The sequence below is a fragment of the Pogoniulus pusillus genome, chromosome 10 (assembly GCF_015220805.1).
Source record: "Pogoniulus pusillus isolate bPogPus1 chromosome 10, bPogPus1.pri, whole genome shotgun sequence".
NCBI lineage: Eukaryota > Metazoa > Chordata > Aves > Piciformes > Lybiidae > Pogoniulus > Pogoniulus pusillus.
The window spans coordinates 5,224,682-5,245,161 of NC_087273.1; the positions used below are offsets into that span (position 1 = coordinate 5,224,682).

The 20,480-nt window shown below is 49.7% G+C and overlaps 2 protein-coding genes across 6 annotated transcripts in view; both read right to left on the reverse strand.

Moving 5' to 3' along the window:
- The window catches only part of ARHGAP24 (Rho GTPase activating protein 24), a 184,241-nt gene extending 183,692 nt beyond the window's left edge, over positions 1–549 (reverse strand). For all 5 annotated transcript variants that reach the window (XM_064149592.1, XM_064149591.1, XM_064149590.1 and 2 more), the window contains exon 1: positions 303–549. The gene's annotated coding sequence lies outside the window, so the exon portion shown is untranslated. The remainder of the gene's footprint in view (positions 1–302) is intronic.
- A 5,900-nt stretch (positions 550–6,449) lies between these two features.
- Positions 6,450–20,476, reverse strand: COPS4 (COP9 signalosome subunit 4). Its single transcript, XM_064149612.1, has 10 exons — positions 20,114–20,476; positions 16,786–16,865; positions 15,502–15,653; positions 13,590–13,693; positions 12,606–12,759; positions 11,670–11,820; positions 10,589–10,759; positions 9,298–9,413; positions 8,350–8,434; positions 6,450–7,018 (listed from the first exon to the last, which is right to left on the reverse strand). The coding sequence occupies exons 1-10, from the start codon at positions 20,185–20,187 to the stop codon at positions 6,885–6,887; spliced, it is 1,221 nt and encodes a 406-aa protein (XP_064005682.1). The 5' UTR covers positions 20,188–20,476; the 3' UTR covers positions 6,450–6,884.
- Between the last annotated feature and the right edge of the window lie 4 nt (positions 20,477–20,480).

Genomic DNA, 20,480 nt, shown 5'->3' on the forward strand with positions numbered 1-20,480 from the left:
TTCTTCCTAATATCCAGCCTATACCTACCCTGGCACAGCTTGAGACTGTGTCCCCTTGTTCTATTGCTGGTTGCCTGGGAGAAGAGGCCACCCCCCACCTGGCTACAATGCCCCTTCAGGTAGTTGTAGACAGTAATAAGATCACCCCTGAGCCTCCTCTTCTCCAGGCTAAACAGCTGAACCGACACCAAACAGCTGATGACCTGAGTGTATCAGCCTGGACTGGAGAACAGTGAAAGTGGGAGCAAAAGAAGAGGGAGAAGTAGAGAAAGAGAGCTGGAGAGCAAAGGAGGAGACGTCACCTTTCGCAGGATTCCGCAGGCAGCATCACCACAGGCGCAGTCCCGAGCTGAGGCTGGCAAGCACTTCCAAAAGGAGGGCGCTCCGCAGCAGCAGAGAACTGCCGGGGCCGCGGAGACAGTGCGGAACAGAGAGGTGGCGGCCGGTGCCCAGGTGGTGCGGGCAGTGTGGCGCTGCAGAGCGGACAGAACGGGACCGGCTGCGCCAGCCGCGCCACGGGCAGAGCCGGGCGCGTGGCTCACACCTGCCCGCCCGAGAGCCGCCGCTCCTCAGCAGCCCCCGCGCGGCCGTGCCGTGCGCAGAGCCGGGCGCGTGGTTCACACCTGCCCGCCCGAGAGCCGCCGCTCCTCAGCAGCCCCCGCGCGGCCGTGCCGTGCGCAGAGCCGGGCGCGTGGTTCACACCTGCCCGCCCGAGAGCCGCCGCTCCTCAGCAGCCCCCGCGCGGCCGTGCCGTGCGCAAACCCCGGGCACGTGGCTAACACCTGTCCTCCTAAACGCCGCCGCTCCTCAGCAGCCCCCGCGCGGCCGTGCCGTGCGCAGAGCCGGCCGCGTGGCTCACACCTGTCCTCCTAAACGCCGCCGCTCCCCAGCAGCCCCCGCGCGGCCGTGCCGTGCGCAAACCCCGGGCGCGTGGCTCACACCTACCCGCCCAAACGCCGCCGCTCCCCAGCAGCCCCCGCGCGGCCGTGCCGTGCGCAGAGCCGGGCACGTGGCTCACACCTGCCCACCCAAATACCGCCGCTCCCCAGCAGCCCCCGCGCGGCGGCGCCGTGGCCCCCGTGCTGCGCAGGTGCGGTGCACGCATTGGCCGTGCGGTGGCGCTGCTGCCACACCGTGAGGCTACGGCGGCGCCCGGGCGAGACAATAAAGCACCTGGGTCCCAAGGACCCCTCCGTTGGAACGGGCTGGCCAGGGAGGTGCTGGAGGCACTGTTCCTGCAGGTGTAAGAACAATGAATAGAGGTAGCCTAGTGGTCGGGGAGGAGGTCGGATTCGATGACCTTAAGGGTCCTCCTGCAGCATTAGTGATTGGGTGATTCAGTGCCAGGCTCAAACCGAGCGAGGAGGTCAGATTCGATGACCTTAAGGGTCCTCCTGCAGCATTAGTGATTGGGTGATTCGGTGCCAGGCTCAAACCGAGCGAGGAGGTCGGATTCGATGACCTTAAGGGTCCTCCTGAAGCCTTAGTGATTGGGTGATTCAGTGCCCGGCTCAAACCGAGCGAGGAGGTCAGATTCGATGACCTTAAGGGTCCTCCTGCAGCATTAGTGATTGGGTGACTCAATGCCAGGCTGAAACCGAGCGAGGAGGTCGGATTCGATGACCTTAAGGGTCCTCCCGCAGCATTAGTGATTGGGTGATTCAGTGCCCGGCTCAAACCGAGCGAGGAGGTCGGATTTGATGACCTTAAGGGTCCTCCTGCAGCATTAGTGATTGGGTGACTCAATGCCAGGTTCAAACCGAGCATTTTCAAGGTGGCTGTTTGCATGTCTGTAGGGTCAGGAGACCACAGACAGGGAAGCCTCTGCTGTACTCTTAGGAAACTGGTAGCACCCAACACTATCAGTAACATCCAACTGCCCTTTACTGACCTCCCTGCAGTCTAGGAAGGAGGACTGCTCCCAAAGCTGGTGCTCTCAAACAAAAGATGGAACCCCACAGTGAGTAATTGGCTGGAGTGCATTTATTCCAGTAGGTCAGCTGGGCTGCGGCAGAGGAAGTGGCAGCTTTCCATCTGGGGGCAAGCCTGGATAACAAGGGAAGCATTGTGGAGGGAGCTGTTATTGCTCAGGAGCTACAGGAATGGCGAGCAGAGCCCCAGGCAACCCCACAGAGAAGCACAGCTCTGTGCCTGTGGTAATACGTGAAAGTGGCTGTCCGAAGTGACAATGCTAATATGACTCACACAGAATGGGTTGGGTTGGAAGGGACCTCCAAAGGTCACCTTCTCCAACTCCCTTGCAGTCAGCAGGGACATCATTTTCACTTGCTCCCTGGGACAGGACAAGGAGCAATGGATGTAAGCTGCAGCACAGGAGGTTCCACCTCAACACATCAAGGGGGAACTTCTTTATTGCAAGGGTCACAGAGCACTGGAACAGGCTGCCCAGAGAGACTGTGGAGTCTCCTCTGGAGACTTTCAGGGCCTGCCTGGATGAGTTCCTGTGTGACCTTCCCATCTCTTCTCCAGACTAAAAGGCCCAGGTCCCTCAGCCTCTCTTCGTCAGGCAGTGCTCCAGTCCCTTAATTATCCTCACAGCCTTCCACTGGACCCTCTTCAGCAGATCCTTGTCCCACTTAAACTGGGAAGACCAAAACTGGAGTAATCAAGATGAGGTCTCACCAAGGCAGAGCATCCAGTGATGAAGCCTCCACCACATCCCTGAGCAACCTTTTCCAGTATTTCCCCACTCTCACTGTGCAGAACTTCCTCCTGATGTCCAACCTAAATCTCCCCTGCTCCAGTTTCAAACCATTCCCCCTTGTCCTGTCACCACAGGCTCATGTAAACAGTCCCTCTCCAGCCTTCCTGTAGATCCCCTTCACATTTTGATATACAGCTCTAAGGTCTCCCCAGAGCCTTCTCTTCTTCGGGCTGAACACCTCACAGGCCACACTGGGATGGTTTGGGACATGTTTGGCTCTTTTGGCTGGTACTTGTGAACTCCAGTTCAGATGGGTATCAGCTCATTCATGAAGTAAAGGCACAGGGCAAGCATCCATGTCCTCCTCTCCCTGAGTCACTGGCATTAAGGGGGTTTGGGGTGGGGCTTGCATTTTCCCCTCAAAGAAATAGTATGAGACTCATTTGCCTGGACACACAAGGGCTTTGTGTGGCCTCCCATCACAAATTCAGACTACTCCATCCAGGATTCCTCTCCAAACCTAGCATGCCTGCAAAGACTCAAGTGCCCTAGGGATCTTAATCCTTGATGTAACTCTTGGCTGGTTTTGCAATTTGCCTTGTTGAAAGAGATCTTACAAATGCACTGCTGCTGCTTTGTCCCTAAAGAGGGACCAGTGGAAGAGCAAAGACTTATTTCTGCCTCTAAAAACCACTCAAGCCTTGCCTCCTCTCAAGCTTTCATCTGAGGAATTGTAAACTCAGAAGGTGACAGCAGGGAAGAGCACAATTCATCAGTTTGCCCTCCAATGCTGAATAAATCCCTGGAGGCAGTGCTGCAGGTGTGGTCTCAGCAGAGCAGAGGGGCAGAAACCCCTCCCTGTGCTGCTGCTCTCCCTGCTCTGGCTGCAGCCAGCACACAGCTGTCTGCTGGGCTGCCAGTGACTGGTGCTGTCGCCTGGGCAGTTTGGCACCAACTAACACCCCCAAGGTCTTCTCCTCCAGGCTGCTCTTAAGGTGAATGCAACAAGGTTTGGCATCATTTCTTCTCTTATGTCCTCACAGGTCCTACAGGAGCCACTGTCTAAAATGCAGAATGAGGTGCAAGAGCACCTTGCTGTGTCCTGCTGACAGAGCCTTTCTCCTCACAGTGGAAACTTCCACTGTGAGCTTCAGATGCTCATGAAGGAAACCCACCCAAGTATTTCACCATCCAAGGTGTGGAGGTGCTGTAGAGACGTGAGCTGGCTCTGGGGTCACCATGCAGAGCTGCCATTTCCAGGGAAGAGAAAGGCAATCACGTGGAAAACATGAATAAAACATGTGCTGTGCATGGCATGGAAGAGCAGCCTTTATCACCACCTCAAACAATACCTCCCAGGATTGGGTGCTTGAAGACATGCCCCCAGACAACTTAATTGGTTTAAAGTGTAACTTCTTTATGGGGTGCTGATAAGAGAATACTTTGGGTACTAAAACTAAGGCCACTCCACAACAGCCATTTGTCTGTACTACTGACAGGGTATTTCTGCTTGCTGTCTTGACCAGCTTCTGCTGCACACACCATAACCTTGTGATTCATTTCCTTCAGAGATGACTGCCCAGAAGGCAGCTGTGTGCTGCACTGGCAGCAAGAGGAGTGTGGCCAGGAGGGCAAGAGAGAGGATTCTGCCCCTTGGCTCTGCTCTGCTGAGATCTCACCTCCAATACTGCTTCCAGTTCTGGTATCCCCAGCAGAGAAAGGACACAGAGCTGCTAGAGAGAGTCCAGAGGAGGCCACAAAGATGATCCAAAGGCTGGAGCACCTCTGTGGCAAGGATAGGCTCAAGGTCTCACCCACCCAACCTTGAACACCTCCAGGGAGGGGGCAGCCACAACTTCCCTAAGCAGCCTGTGCCAGTGTCTCCCCAGCTTCATTCTCAAGATATTTTTCCTCATCTCCCCTCTTCCAGCTCAAAGCTACTGTCCCTCATCTTGTCACGTCCAGCCCTTGTCAAAAGTCCCTCTCCAGCTCTCCTGGAGCCCTTTCAGGTACTGGAAGGCTGCGCTAAGGTCTCCCTGGGGCAGAGTAACCTTTCTGGAAGCAAGTGGCCCATTAGTTGAAGTCCAGAAGCACCACCCCTGTCCTTGTGGGAAGCCAGTTTTAAGGCTCAGAAATCCAAAAAGCCCAGAGGCTGATTAATTTATTCTTCTGTGCCTGCCACACATGAACAGTTTAATCACAAACTAAAGCTGGGAATGTGCTGGCAGTCTGCCGCAGGAGCCGAAGCCTCTGCACCAGTCGTGTGTGTTCAGCTCTCCATCTAGTGGGGAGCTGCTGGGTTTGGCCTCAGCATCAGGACAGGCCCCATCTAAAGCAGGAAGGATACTCTGGACCAGCAGCAGTGTGTGGGCACTGTCCTGTCCACATACTCTGTTAGCTCATCCTGAAAAGCCATCTTGGTTTGGAAGCTAGAGCAAGCTACTGGGGTTTCTCCTCTCACACCTGCTTATCGCTTTCCAGAAGTCACTCCTGGCCCACAGGGAGAAGAGATACTGCATAAAGCAGTGGTGAACACACTGTGAGAACTTTTTACAACTGTCTTCTCCCTTAAGCATCAAAATGGAGCAGCAAATGCCTTCAACTGGGAGGCACAACTGGGATACCCACAGGATGGCACAGCTACAGCTGCAATCATCATGCTCTCAACAGCCCCAACTCTCTCACTTGTCCAGGTCCCTCTGGATGCCATCTCTTCCCTCCAGCATATCAACCAAACCACAGTTTGGTGTCATCTGCTGAACTAGCTGAGGGTGCCTCTATCCCACTGTCCGATGTCACTGGCAAAGTTGTGAACTACCCTTAGGGGATCCTGCTTTGGCAGGGAGGTTGGACTTGATCTCTGGAGGTCCCTTTCAACCTCTAAAGTTCCATGATTCTGTGCATTTAAAGAACCCACAAGCTGTGGCTTAAGCCAAAGCCTCTGATTTGAGCAGACTTCAGCATTCTCCAGCTGCTGAGACAAAAAGGCTGGGATGAACACAGACTGAGAGCAGTCTGACTTGACTGGCTTTGTAAGAGGAGCTAAAGTCATTCATTTCAAAGCTGTGGAATTCCAACCTGACAGCTCACCTCAAACTAAAACAAAAGCAGAAGATAGGAAGAGCTGCTGCTGAAACCCTGCCTTGGCTCTCCATCACCAGAAGAATTCTGTGAAAACTTCCCCCAGACTCCTTTGTCTGGCCACAAGGGTGGTGAAGAGTGCCCACCTCCAGAGGAGCACCCCAAGGGCCACTGTGACACTCTGCTGCTGTGCATAAGCATTTCAAGGTGGCCCTGCCTATCTCAGAAAACCTTCACCAAGTCACTCTATCTGACTACAGAAGTCATCTACACACTGCTCTCCAGCCACTTCACTTCCAGAAGGTGCAGAATCCCTGCAGGTACTCCTGTTACACCTCCAGTTCCCAAAGGCCACTATGGATACCTTTGTATATTAGCAATTCAGGGTGACCTAAAAATACAACAAAGACCATGCTTGGCTTACCTCACTTGGCACCTGCTGTGTTCTCATCGCTGCAATAAGCTCTCCTGGGACACTGCTCTTTCCCTCACCTCTCAGCTCTGAGCACTGTACCCTGCTGCATCAACACAGGAGAAGGGTCAGCATTTCCTTCAGCTATGATTCCAGAGTTGTGTTTCATAAACAGGGAAGGAAAAAAGATGAGTTTCATTTAACATTTTCAGGGCCTGAAGCAGACAATTACAAAACTTCAAGTTATATCAAGCTGCTGCTTAAAAAAAAACAACCAAGTCCCTGAAAGACTTGAACTAATTGGCTCATTCTGGCCTTTATTAGAATAATTACAACTAAAAGAAAGATGGCACTGACATTTTCACAGCAGGCCAAGCCTCAGAGGAAGTGATGAGCTAACAAAGCTATAGCAATAAGCAGTGGGAGAAAAAAATATAAATAAACCAAACCCAAAGCTTGCTGCAGACTTTACAGCTTCTGTCTGGAAAGCAGAGCCCTCAGGACTGCAGAGCACAACCCAGAGGCAGCAACAGTATCATCCTGTGCTGGGAGAACTGGAGAACTGCCACAGCAAACGTAGGATCACCCAACTGTGTCCTACGCCAGAGTGAAAGCAGAAGGTGGGGAAATGGAAGTGGGTGATTTGTTTGGTTCACAGTCCTGATCAGTTGCTCTCTTCCAGCACAGCAGCAGCTGGTTGCCTCCATTCAGACCACGACTGCACAGTCACTGAGCCATCTGAGCCTCCATAGCCTGCGCTGTCCATTCTGGGACTGTCTGACTGATCTTCTCCAGCAGGTTGTTGACCTGGAAACACAGTGACTGGATCTGCTTGTCCCAGGTTGGCAAAGCTTCACGAGCTGCAAAAAAGGCAAACAAACCAATGACCCAATACACACAAAGCAAAGCAAGTCTCAGCAATTCCCTTGCCTTTTCAGCTGCAGTCTTCTCTGCCACTGCCCTTGACTGCCTCACAGAGGAAGATTTCCTTGTCACTACATCACAGAATGGCTTGGAAGGTATCTTAAAAGACTATCTACTTCCAATCCCTCTATCATGGCAGGAATACCTCTTGCTAGACCAGATTTTACTCAAGGGCCAACCTGGCTTTCAACACTTAAGAGGCTTGGAGCCTCCACAACTTGTTCCAGTGTCTCACCACTCTCATGGGGAAGAATTTCTTCCTCATGTCAAATCTAAATCCAGCTTCTTCCAGTTTGAAGCCATTACCCCTCACCCTCCTTGTCACTACATGTTCAGTTCTCCCTTCAAAAGCTACAATGACTTTCCTGTTATAAGCCTAACTCCCACATCACAAAATAAGAGTGAAACTTCCTGAAGAATCTGTTCATGAGGAATTCACTTTTCTATGGGTAAGAGAATGCACAGGAGGTCCTTTAAGCACAAATACAGGCTGGGAGAGGAGTGGATCAAGAGGACCTCGGGGGTGTCAGTTGGTGCCAAACTGCCCAGGAGACAGCACTGGTCGCTGGCAGCCCAGCAGGCAGCTGTGTACTGGCTGCATCTGGAGCAGGGAGAGCAGCAGCACAGGGAAGGGATTCTGCCCCTCTGCTCTGCTGAGACCACACCTCCAGTTCTGGGGCCCCAGCACAAGGACATGGAACTGTTGGAGAGGGTCCAGAGGAGGCCATGAAGATGATCAGAGCGCTGGAGAACTTCAGCTATGGGTAAAGGCTGAGAGAGTTGAGGCTATTCAGCCTGGAGAAGAGAAGAGCAGCCTTCCAGTACATGAAGGGGCTCCAGGAGAGCTGGGGAGGGACTCTTGACAAGGGCTTGTACTGACAGGACAAGGGACAATGGCTTTGGGATGGAAGAGAGGAGATTAAGACTGGAGATGAGGAAGAAATTGTTGACAGTGAGGGTGGTGAACAGGTTGCCCAAGGAGATTGTGGATGTGTTCAAGGCTGAGTTGGATGGAGCCCTGATCAGGCTGAGCTAGTGGGAGGTGTTCCTGCCCACGGCAGGGGGTTAGGCCTGGATGATCCTTAAGGTCCAATTCCACCCAAATTATTCCATGATTCATTGAGTCAAACTCTGCCACCTCCTGACAACAGCAAGACACAGCAAGCTCAGTTCAGATCAGAGAGACCAAGAAACTTAATGCTGAGGCAGCAAGTGGGGCAGGTCAGTGAATGGTGCTGAAGCAGTAAATGAGTATGGCTGAACTTACTCTCAAAATGCACAATGCCATCGATCTGATCGATGAAGCCGTTCATGCGACCCTCAGTGATCATCTGAGAAGCTATCTTTTCTGCCTGAGATAATGAAAAGAAAGAAGACAGACATTTCTTCTCTTCTCAAAGTTCAAAATTATTTAAGCCTTAACAGTCCTGATAGGGTTTTCAGCATCTTCACACATTGGGGCCAAGCCTAATGTTGCAGTTGAAGAACAGAGTCTTAAACTGTAAATAAAATTTGAGAGTACATCTCAGAGGGGGCTGAACAGAACATAAAAGATATGTTTATCTCATTTCATTGGTCTGGTATTTTTCTATACAGTTGGGAGTTCAGAGTGTTCTTTCTCTTGCTTTTTCTGCTGTCTCTCCCTTTGCCCTTTCCTGCTTCTCTGCATCAAGAATTGTTTAGGCTATGGTAAGGAACAGCAGCAGGATAGAGATAACTTGTTGGCTGCTACACAGCCCTCTGGAGTATTGTCCAGGAAGGTCTCTGGGCTTTGTCAAGTTGTATGTGTGTATATATATATATATATTTGTTATGTTTATTACCTTTTATATTTAACCTACTTTGTAAAGAATAATTTCATTTTACTCCCAAATTCTGAGTAGTTTGGGAATTTACCTTCTAGGAGTAAATCCCAAACTTTAAGTGGTGTAAACCCAGTCCACCTAATTATAAAATGATCAATGGCATTTAATTCCACTCCACACCTTGTACCTTTGCCTCTCAGATGCCATGCTGGATATTGAACAGCCCTCGTTATAGGGCAGCTTTCATTATTTCCTTCTCTGGACACATTCAAAACCTGCCTGGCCTTGTTTCTGGCAGGAGGGTTAGACTCAATCTTCCAAGGTCACTCCCAATCCCTACCATTCTGGAATTTTCCTAAGATTCCTCACAGCTCCTTGTTTGTTCAAAGAAGGAAAAGACTGATAGATACCTTGGCTGCAGGGATCTCCAGCAATGCTCCAAGCTCTTCAAAAGTGATGTTGTTGTAAAGCTTGCTCGCCGACAGTAAGTTGTGTTCAATAACTGCTCTGTCCAGGATACTGGAGCCTTAGGGGTTAAATGACAAACCAATCCATCACTCCAAGTTGGAATTGCTTGGTTGATACCATAAACAGATGGCAAAAGCTGCTTTGCCCAAGAGTTAGGTGTGCAGAAGGTCCTGCTGCACCTGCCTGTGTCAGTGTCAGTGCTACACTGACCGAAGTGAGCAAAGGGTGGCACTGTGGCTGAGTCGGGGGCAGACAGCTTAAAGCTTTTCATTTAATTCCTACAGTAATCACCTGGACCCTCTGGGTTTGCTACAAGACTCAGGTTTAGAACTGAGGGATTGAACAAATCCAAGATTGCCAAATGGGAGGACAGCTGCTTTTGTTTGATCCATTATCACTTTTAAGGGCATGATTAACCTCTTACTGTGCTTGCAGAGTATTAAGCCCTCATCTAATTTCTCTCTTCTTGACTGAACAACTCATTTACCCCTTAACCTGTAGCTGAAGATGAGCACACTATTAAATGCCAAACAACCTGCACTCTTTGACTGGCAAAGACAAAGAGTACAGGTTATAAAACAACAAACCGACCAAAGTAAAGCACTGCAGCTGCTCCTCCTTCTCTGCTCTGCCCTGGTGAGGACACATCTAGAATACTGTATCCAGTTCTGAGCTCCTCAGTTCAAGGACCTCAGGAAACTGCTTGAGAGACTCCACCACAGGGCCACAAAGATACTGAAGGCAGTGGAACATCTGCCTGGTGAGGAAAAGACTGAGAGAGCAGTGGCTCTTGAGCCTGGAGAAGACTAAAATAGTGGGAGGCTGTTAGATGACTTTTACAAGTCATCCTCTGGAATAATATTTCAAACCCTTAAGAGTCCATCAGAAAGATAAACTCTGGCTAAGAAACTTTACTGCTAAACTATACTCAGGAAAATCACAGAATCAACCAGGTTGGAAGAGACCTCCAAGCTCATCCAGTCCAACCTAGCAGCCAGCCCTGCCCCATCAACTCTACCATGCACTAAGTGTCTCCTCCAGTCTTTTCTTGAACACTTCCAGGGATGACAACTCCACCACCTCCCTGGACAGCATGACAAGCTAGAAAGTAATTTAAAACCAATCATATTAGCAATGCTGAATCCTTTTCCATCATCCTTCTTGTCTGCATTGGGCAAGTTTGACTTCTGTAGATGAACACCTAGTACCAGGAGGCTGTAGAGAAACACCCACCATCAGCTGTGGTTGCTTTCTGATGCGGCATCAGCATAGCTGCAAACTCTTGCAGTTGATTTCCACGGATAATTCTGTCAAGATACATTTTCTCCAAGATCCCATAGGCTGCAAGCTGTTGGCATCTCTCATCCTTGAAGAGTGTAGCAAGCATACGAGAACGCTGCTGTCCTAGGAGAATCAAGAAGCCACATCAGCAGTCACCAAAGCACTGAGTCTTTAGAGGTGAACAACAGAAAGGGAGCATCTTCTTTTTTCTTCACTACATACAGCTAACCAACAAAAAGTCTACCCAAGAAACCACTCACTGCTGTTCAGTTACAAAACACTGCTAGGAACGAAGACCAACAGCATCTTTAGATGCATCCAGAGCAGGAAGAGCAGCAGCACAGGGAGGAGACTCTGCCCCTCTTCTCTGCTCTGCTGAGACCACACCTGCAGCACTGCCTCCAGTTCTGGTGATCCCAACACAAGAACACATAGCTGTTGGAGAGGGACCAGAGGAGGCCATAAAGATGATCAGTGGGCTAGAGATCTCCCCAATGGGGACAGGCTGGGAGAGTTGGGGTTGTTCAGCCTGGAGGAGGCTTCAGGGAGACCTTAGAGCAACCTTCCAGTACCTGAAGAGGGCTATAAGAAAGCTGGAGAGGGACTGTTTGCAGGGGCATGTAACAACAGCACAAGGGGCAATGCTTTGAACTTAGAGCAGGGAAGATTAAGATTGGACACCAGAGAAAAGGTTTTTACTGTAAGGGTGGAGGAACACAGGAACAGGTTGCCCAGAGAGGTGGTGAAGGCTCCATCCCTGGAGGTATTCAAGGTCAGGCTTGATTGGGCTCTGAGCAGCCTGAACTAGTTGGGAACGTCCCTGCTCACTGCAGGGTGGCTGGGCAAGATCGCCTCTAGAGGTCCCTTCCAACACAGTGCGTTCTTTGATTCCATGATCTTCTGCATCTTTACCCAAGACACCACCTCATCAGTGACAAGGACACCAGAGTAATCCAGTTGTTACCTGGATGCCAAAAGCTAATTCTGACACAAAATACCTCTGCTGGGTCTTCTAAAACAAGATGTATTTTACCTGCTGATGCCAAAATAGTGCAGTGCAAAGCATGCTTGAGGGCCTCCAGACGCTCGGTTTCATGGACTATGCTCTTATAGGAGAGCTCATTGTACCTCTGGGCAGCCTCAATGAACTTCCTTCTGTAATCCAGGACTCGAGCATAGCAAACCTGGAAAGGAAATCTGCTGTTGAATTATCATTCTTTAATATCAAGGGTGATTTTATTCCTCTTAGATTTGCAGACCATGGTGCAAGCAATATTCTCAGTAATATTGCAGGTGGTTTGAAGCCTGCATTTTATTTGCAGTAAGTAAAGCTGCCCTTTTAGGAACCTTTATAGACTTACCTCCAAACTATAGAGATACTTGAATTATTTGGTCTAGAAGGGTCCTGTGAGGAGCAGCTGAGAAAACTGGGAGTGTTTGTGTGGAGGAGGCTGAGGTGAGACCTCATTGCCCTCGACAGCTCTCTGAAAGGAGGTTGCAGTGAGGTGGGGGTTGGGCTCCTCTCCCTAGTATCAGGTGATAGAAGAACAAATTGCCTGAAATTGTGCCAGGAGAGGTTTAGGTTGGACAGGAGGAATAATTTCTTTGCTGCAAGAGTGGTCAGGGATTGGAAGAGGCTGCCCAGGGTGCTGGTGGAGTCCCCATCCCTGGAGGCATTGAAGAAATGTGTGGCCATGGCACTTGCGGACATGGTTTAATGGCCTTGGTGGTCTTAGGTCAATGGCTGGACTGGATGACCTTAAGAGTTCTCTTCCAACTGAAACACTTCTATGGTTCTGTGACTGTGTAATTTTTGCCAAGATGTTGCTATCAAGCTCCCAAAACCATGAAGAAGAATCCTTTGTCTCATTCCTCATAATGAAAATTTTAGTGGCACTGCATAAAAAACTTTCCTACATGGAATCACCTCCCCTTCAGAAAGAGAAAGAAATAAAGCCAGTTGGACAACCTTGTAATGGATTTGCAGCTGCTCATTAGTTGATTCATTCTGCAGTAGGGAAGCTCGATTAATGTAAGCTTCAGCCTGAACTGGGTCATCATCCTCCAGATACAGCCTGGCGATCTTCAGGTAGGTCTCCAGCTTATAATCCACATTGTATTGTCTGCACAGAAACAGAAGAGCAAGTGCTCAGAGCTGCTCCACAACTGCCTTTGCCCTTAGCTGCTCTAAACATGTATCATGATTCTTAAGCACCTGACAACACTTGCTCTACCTTGCTGCTTCTCCCCAACTCCAAAATGAGCGCTCTCTGCTCAGGGTAAGAAGTTTGAGATGAATGCCAATGGAGAGCTGGCTCCTATGAGCACCAGAAGAAGTAACACTGTTCACCAAGACACAAAATCACCTTATTTCATCATCTTATTTCAGTAGATTGAAGTTTGCCTGCAGCAGTGAGCCACTGAAGCAGCAAACTTGTAGTGGAACTAATGAGCGCTGTACAGGCAAAACCTACAAGGATTCTTCCTAGAGGCATACAGAGAAAGGGCAGCCAGAGAAAAGTAGCAGCAAGGGTTCTAGACCTGAACAAACCCAAACAAACAAGACCCCACCAAAACCTCAACTGGATTTCTTAATTTCCAACTCCAAACTACACCTTCCTTTTGAACTGTAAAGGTCAGCCCATGGAAGAACTGCCACCTTTCAGCAACATTTCGTGACCCTTAGAAGAACTCTTGTAAAATATTATCCAAAAGGCTATTTATCAGCAAGTGCAGAACTTCTGGTGCCATATTTGTGAGTCCCTGAATTGTTTACTGCAATGTAAAATCATCAAGCTATATCTCTGTCATCTGACAGTAGTTCTGGAATCACCTCCTGAAAACATGCAGCCCCCCCCAAATCCTCCCTCGCTGGTTTGCATATGCAATGCCCACGGACAATGGGAACAGGAATACACACAACCACGCAGAGTTGTGCCCAGCCAGGACCTACTTTTGCCCTGTTTCCAGAGGGATGCCCACCAACACCTGTGCTGCATTTCTCCAGTCTTCTTCTTTCTCATAGATCGATGCAAGATGTTGCCTTATAGAAGCGACCTAAACAAAGGCAAAACAATAGCAAACACTACAAGAGGCAAAAGGTTCCATATCAGCTTCCACAGATCTCATTCCTCAACTCCCCCTACTGACAGCCCAGACTCAGACACTACAACCTGCACACATGCAGCTCTTTCCACTCAAAAGAAGTCCTGTGTGGGTCTCCTGGATCAAGCTTTAATCCTAAGCCTTTTAAATACAAGTGCTGATTTGAAGCACTCCCACTTCAGCTTGTGATAAGATAAAAGGAGTCTATCTTCAGGAAGCCACAAGCAGTAACCTTTTCTAAAGCTTTTAAAAAGATGAAATGAAGCTTTCAAGAACTAGAGGACCAAGATTCACAAAGTATTTCCTGCAGTTCTATTTCTCATTGTGCCTGTGTGAGATATGAATGAGTTATGGAAGCAGATTTTATCTCTTTTCCTGTAGGGAGATTTCATTTACCATGAAGAAAATGCATCTCAGACTTGTTCTACGTATATCACAAGTTATTGTCAGCCCACTGTACTGTGTCCAGCTCTGAGACTCTTTAACACTAGGACATGGACTTGCTGGAGTGGGGCCAGAGAAGGGACACAATAAAGGTCAGAGCACCTCTCCTATGAAGACAGGCTGAGGGTGCTTGGGCTGTTCAGCCAGAAGACCTTAGAGTGGCTTTCCAGTACCTGAAGAGGGCCTACATGAAAGCTGGAGAGGGATTTTTTCACAAAGGCTTGTAGAAACAGGACAAGGGACAGTGGTTTGAAACTAGAGCAGGGTAGACTTAGGTTGGACATTAGGAAAAAGTTCTTTACTGTGAGGGTGGTAGAACAATGAAACAGGTTGCCCAGGGAGGCAGTGAAGACTTCATCCACAGAGACATTCAAGGTCAGGCTTGATGAGACTCTGAGCAACTTGATCTAGCTGGGGATGTCCCTGCTTACATTAGTGGGGTGGTCTAGATGACCTTTAAAGGTCCCTTCCAACCCAATTTTTTGGCTGTATGCAGAAAAGTCTGCTTCGTAGAGCAGCTGTCAGCAGGCAAAACAGCAGTGCTGAGACAGTTGTGTTTATATAGAACTGGGGATTATGTGCAGAAGTGTAGTTAAAAAAAAAGAGATGTTCTGATGTCTTGGATTTGATTTATGCATAACCATGATACCATCTAGGCAAGCATGTCTAGCTTCAAAAGACAAGAGAGCAGCAAATACAAATCACACTTAACTGCCTTGCTTCTCCTCAAATACAAGATCCTGAAGGTCTCTTAAGTAAGGATCTGTAAGAACCCTCAGCTGACAGTGCACAATCACCCATCAGACCCAAGTACTGAATGGAGAAAGAACTGCAGAACAATCAGTAGTTAGCTAGAACTGGGATTCCAGGAACACAGCTTGTCCTGGTGAAATGGTTATGGCTAAAATGCACACACACAGACAGACACTGGTTTGGAAACAAAAGCTACTTGTCAAGGTGCTTCTCTCTTCATATCACCTGCCTGTTCCACGGGCTGGGTGCAGCGTAATACCATGAGCACCAGTCTGTTTCTCAACAGCACCTCCAGTAACTCAACCATTGTCTTCATTTCAAGAAGCCACTTTCTGGTAGGGGAGGAATTACATGCCTGGCAGCTTGATGAGGAGCCAAAGTCTGTACTTCTTGCACAGCCTTAAATAATCTCTGCAATTAGCTCAAGATTTGGACATACAGGAACACAAACCTGGACTCTTAAGCAGAAACAGCTGTTTTGAACAGCTTTAGTAGTCCTAAAATAGACAGCAGATAAGGAGAAATAAAATAAAGGCAAGCCCCCTGAACCACTGATCTCTTACCTGCTCCTCAAATGAAATCACTCTGGGCTGTATCTTTTCCAAGGTGAAGTGATAAATTTCTTTAGCTGTACTGTCAGGAAGACTTGGCAGATGGGTACAGAAATCTGTCAGCAGCTGACGTGAGATCACCAGACTGACATTTTCATTCACCACTGGTTCAGAGGGACATGGAAGAAACACAGAAGATGGATGCAATGCTTGTCAGTCTCTTCACTGAAAGTGATCATTTGCACCCTATTAGAGTATTTGTAGGTTTTTCTTTTCAATCTGCATCCAAATGAAGATGGGACTGCTTTGAGTTTTTACTTGGTTCTTTCTATAAGGTGACCTACTTTTTTCCTCTCAGAAAGCTTACTTGCACTAGAGGACACCAGAGTTCTAGCCCCTGACAGATAACAGTAAACTGTCACTTTGATTTATAGTTTAGAGAGATGACTCACTCTGCATCACTATTCTCAGCTGCTGAAACAGCTTTGCCAAAGGAGAACTTTAAGCTGTATTTCACCAAGCTAGGAGCAGGTGTGGATCTGTTGGAGGGTAGGAGAACCCTGCAGAGGGACCTGGACAGGCTGGCTGGGTGGGCAGAGGCCAATGGGATGAGATTTAACAAGGCTAAGTGCAGGGTTCTACACTTTGGCCACAACAACCCCAAGCAGCGCTGCAGGCTGGGGACAGAGTGGCTGAGAGCTTTTGTAGAATCAAGCAGGTTGGAAGAGACCTCCAAGCTCATCCAGTCCAAACTATGCCCCAGCCCTACCCAGACAACTAGACCATGGTACCAAGTGTCTCATCCAGTCTTCTCTTGAACACCTCCAGGGATGGTGACTCCACCACCTCCCTGGGCAGCCCATTCCAATGCCAATCACTCTCTCTGTGAAGAACTTCCTCCTAACATCCAGCCTAGACCTCCCCCTGCCACAGCTTGAGACTCTGTCCCCTTGTTCGATTGCTGGGTGCCTGGCAGAAGAGACCAACCCCACCTGGCTACAGCCTCCCTTCAGGTAGTTGTAGACAGCAATGAGGTCACCCCTGAGCATCCTCTTCTCCAGGCTAAACAACCCCAGCTCCCTCAGCCTCTCCTCATAGGGTTTGTGTTCCAGGCCTTTCACCAGCCTTGTTGCCCTTCTCTGGACACACTCCAGCACCTCACCCTCATTGTTTGAGTTCCCAGGGGACCAAAATATCAAGCATTCAGGTAGCCTCATGTAGAGCTAACAAATATGCAAGCCCGCAGAGCTCTGGCCTTCACTCATGTGTGCAATTGATGATGCCAGCTGCACTTACTTGCTTCTACAAAAGCTTTCAGAGCTTCAAGTTGTTCTGCACCTGACAGCTGAATGGCTTTTTCCAGTATTTGGCGATACCTGTCCACAGAGCAGAAAAAAAAAGTAATTAAAAAGTCGTTCCCAGGGCACTTTTTTTTTTCCCCCAACAAATTCCATTCCTCTGCCTGTTTTCTGTCAGAGCCTTACTACTGCATACATTTTCTGTTTCTTTGAAGTGGCAATTTTCCAAAGTCTTCATGCTCAAATGTCAAGAGTATTAACCTGGAAATTGGTATCTGGCTCTTGTTACATCCCAGGACTAAGATTCTCAGGCAACACAGCTCATCAATTTATTATCTGCAAATATATGTGCAGGCTGCCCAGGGAGGAGGTGGAGTCACCATCCCTAGAGGTATTCAAGAAAAGATTGGATGAGGCACTTGATGCCATGGTCTAGTTGACTGGATAGGGCTGGGTGATAGGTTGGACTGGATGATCTTGGAGGTCTCTTCCAACCTGGTTGATTCTATGATTCTATTCTATGATAGTGCATAGGAAGAGTAACACATGGCTAAAGATTAATAGTAGAATCATAGAATCAGTCAGGGTTGGAAGGGATCACAAGGATCAGACAGTGACAACCCCCCTGCCATGCCCAGGGACACCCTACCCTAGAGCAGGCTGCACACAGCCTCAGCCAGCCTGGCCTCAAACACCTCCAGCCATGGGGCCTCAACCACCTCCCTGGGCAACCCATGCCAGCCTCTCACCACTCTCCTGCTCAACAACTTCCTCCTCACCTCCAGTCTGAATCTCCCCATCTCCAGCTTTGCTCCATTCCCCCCAGTCCTGTCACTCCCTGACAGCCTAAAAAGTCCCTCCCCAGCTTTTTTGTAGGCCCCCTTCAGATCCTGGAAGGCCACAAGAAGGTCACCTGGGAGCCTCCTCTGCTCCAGCCTGCACAGCCCCAACTCTTTCAGTCTGTCCTCACAGCAGAGCTGCTGCAGCCCTCTGACCATCCCAGTGGCCCTTCTCTGGACACACTCCAACATGTCCACATCCTTTTTGTAATGGAGGCTCCAGTAAAATGTTCAAAAAAGCCTCTTCAATAGCAACGAGGAAGAGTGTTGTGAGCGGGAGGTAAATGGTATATTCTGGCCACTTGGCATGAGCACAGGCACAGAATATGTGTTTTTAAGTGTGCCTGGGCCATCAGCTCAGTGTGTGCTAGGCTGCTGAAACACTGAAGCCACCTTCTGAAGGGAACCTTTCCAAGTTTCCACAGGAAACACTTAAAAGTAAAGAAAATCTTCAAGCAAACAAACAACTGGACTGGAACCGCAAAGAGTTTCTGTTGACTGATCGACATCTGATTAAACCCTCGGGGGACAAGACATCCATATAACACCTTGCACTGTGAATGGCACCTAAGGTTTTCCATCCAAAACACCCAACTGTCATCAATACCAGGCATAAACTTGCATTCATGCTACATAAGGCTTTGAGTTGCAGGAATCAAGCAATGTACAGGCCTGGGTGCGTGAGGAGATTCTGCTCTGCCCTAACGTGCAAACTTTGTCTTCAGTTTTCTCTTTTTATACCCCATTCTATGACATATTCATTACTAATTCTAAGAAAAGGTTGGGTTTTCCTTATCAGTTTTAGGAATGGGAGGTGTCTCTTCCACGCATGTGTCTTTTTATCTGGTGGTCCCTCTGGTGGTCTTCAGTGAGGAAGTAAGGGGTCTTCCTCAAGTGTCCTTTCCATGAACTCCAAACTCCTTTTGTATTCCTCCCTTTGCTCGTGCAAAAAGGCTGTCTCTTCCACATGCCTCCCTCCTTCACCAACCTTTCTAGTTACTTATTACTGTTACCTGAAGCCTATTGTATACCTTTGCGATGGTGGTGCAAGGAGGAGTGCAGCTTCATTCAAATCCCCCCTTCCTCCCTTTGCTCATGCAAAAAGGTGGTGCAAGGAGGAGTGCAGATCCATTCAGATCTCCCCTTCCTCCCTTTGCTCGTGCAAAAGGCTGTCTCTTCCACACGCCTCCCTCCTTCACCAACCTTTCTAGTTACTTATTACTGTTACCTGAAGCCTATTGTATACCTTTGCGATGGTGGTGCAAGGAGGAGTGCAGATTCATTCAGATCCCCCCTTCCTCCCTTTGCTCATGCAAAAAGGTGGTGCAAGGAGGAGTGCAGATCCATTCAGATCTCCCCTTCCTCCCTTTGCTCGTGCAAAAGGCTGTCTCTTCCACACGCCTCCCTCCTTCACCAACCTTTCTAGTTACTTATTACTGTTACCTTAAGCCTATTGTATACCTTTGCGATGGTGGTGCAAGGAGGAGTGCAGCTTCATTCAAATCCCCCCTTCCTCCCTTTGCTCATGCAAAAAGGCTATTTCTTCCACATGCCTCCCTCCTTCACCAACCTTTCTAGTTACTTATTACTGTTACCTTAAGCCTATTGTATACCTTTGCAATGGTGGTGCAAGGAGGAGTGTAGCTTCATTCAAATCCCCCCTTCCTCCCTTTGCTCATGCAAAAAGGTGGTGCAAGGAGGAGTGCAGATCCATTCAAATCCCCCCTTCCTCCCTTTGCTCATGCAAAAAGGCTATTTCTTCCACATGCCTCCCTCCTTCACCAACCTTTCTAATTACTTATTACTGTTACCTTAAGCCTATTGTACACCTTTGCGACGGTGGTGCAAGGAGGAGTGCAGCTCCATTCAAACCCCCCCTTCGCTCATGCACAAAGGCTGTCTCTCCCACATGCCTCCCTCCCTCACCAACCTTTCTAGTTTCTAGTTCCTTATTACTGTCATTTTAAGCCTATTGTACGCCTTTGCGATGGCGGTGCAAGGAGGAATGCAGCTCCGTTCAAAACCCCCCTTCCTCCCTGTCTGCGACCTCTTGCCACGAATTGATCGGATCAAACATATATTTCGCGCACAACGATGATAATAATGATGATGATGTTAAATCAAAGTCGCTCATCTACAGCGACTCCCACACCGAGCGCTTTCGCGGAGCCGACCTGAGGGGATGCAACGGAGAGGAGGGAGAAGGGCCAAGGGCCCTGGCAGAAGCCTGCGCCGGGACGGCGGCAGTACAGAGCGAGCAGCCGTTAGCACAGATAACCAGAGCCGTGAGGGAAGCCTGAGGTGAAGCCGTTCTCTTCTCCTGGCTTCTTTTAAGCTAAATAAAGCGCGACGGCAGGGCAAGAGACGCCTCGCCCGCCCAGGCCCCGGCCTCCCCGCCGATTTCCCCCCCGCCCCCGCCAACGGCCGAGTCCCCTGAGAGCGCTCACCCGCCCGGACCCCCAGGAGGAAGCTGGCGCCGGTACTCACTTGCCCGCCAAGTCCTTGTGGGAGCCGCTGGAGTTCATCAGCTGCGCCAGGTCCTGCCTCACCACGGCCGCCATCTTCCCCGGGCCGCTGCCGCCCTCCTCTCTACCATAGAGCGGCGCCGCCGGCGGGATAGAGCGGCGGCCGTGCGCCGGCGTCACGTGGCGGAGCGCGCCCGCGCGGGCAGAGCCGGGCCGCGGTGCGGGGAGCGGGAGGAGTAACGCTGGGGCGGGCCCCGCCTGCCCCCGGGGCCGCTCCGATACGGACGGGTAGCGAGGCCCAGACACGGACACAGCCAGACACGGACACAGCCAGACACGGACACAGCCAGACGGAGCCCCTGCGAGACGCACCCTGCGGCCCGGCCGGC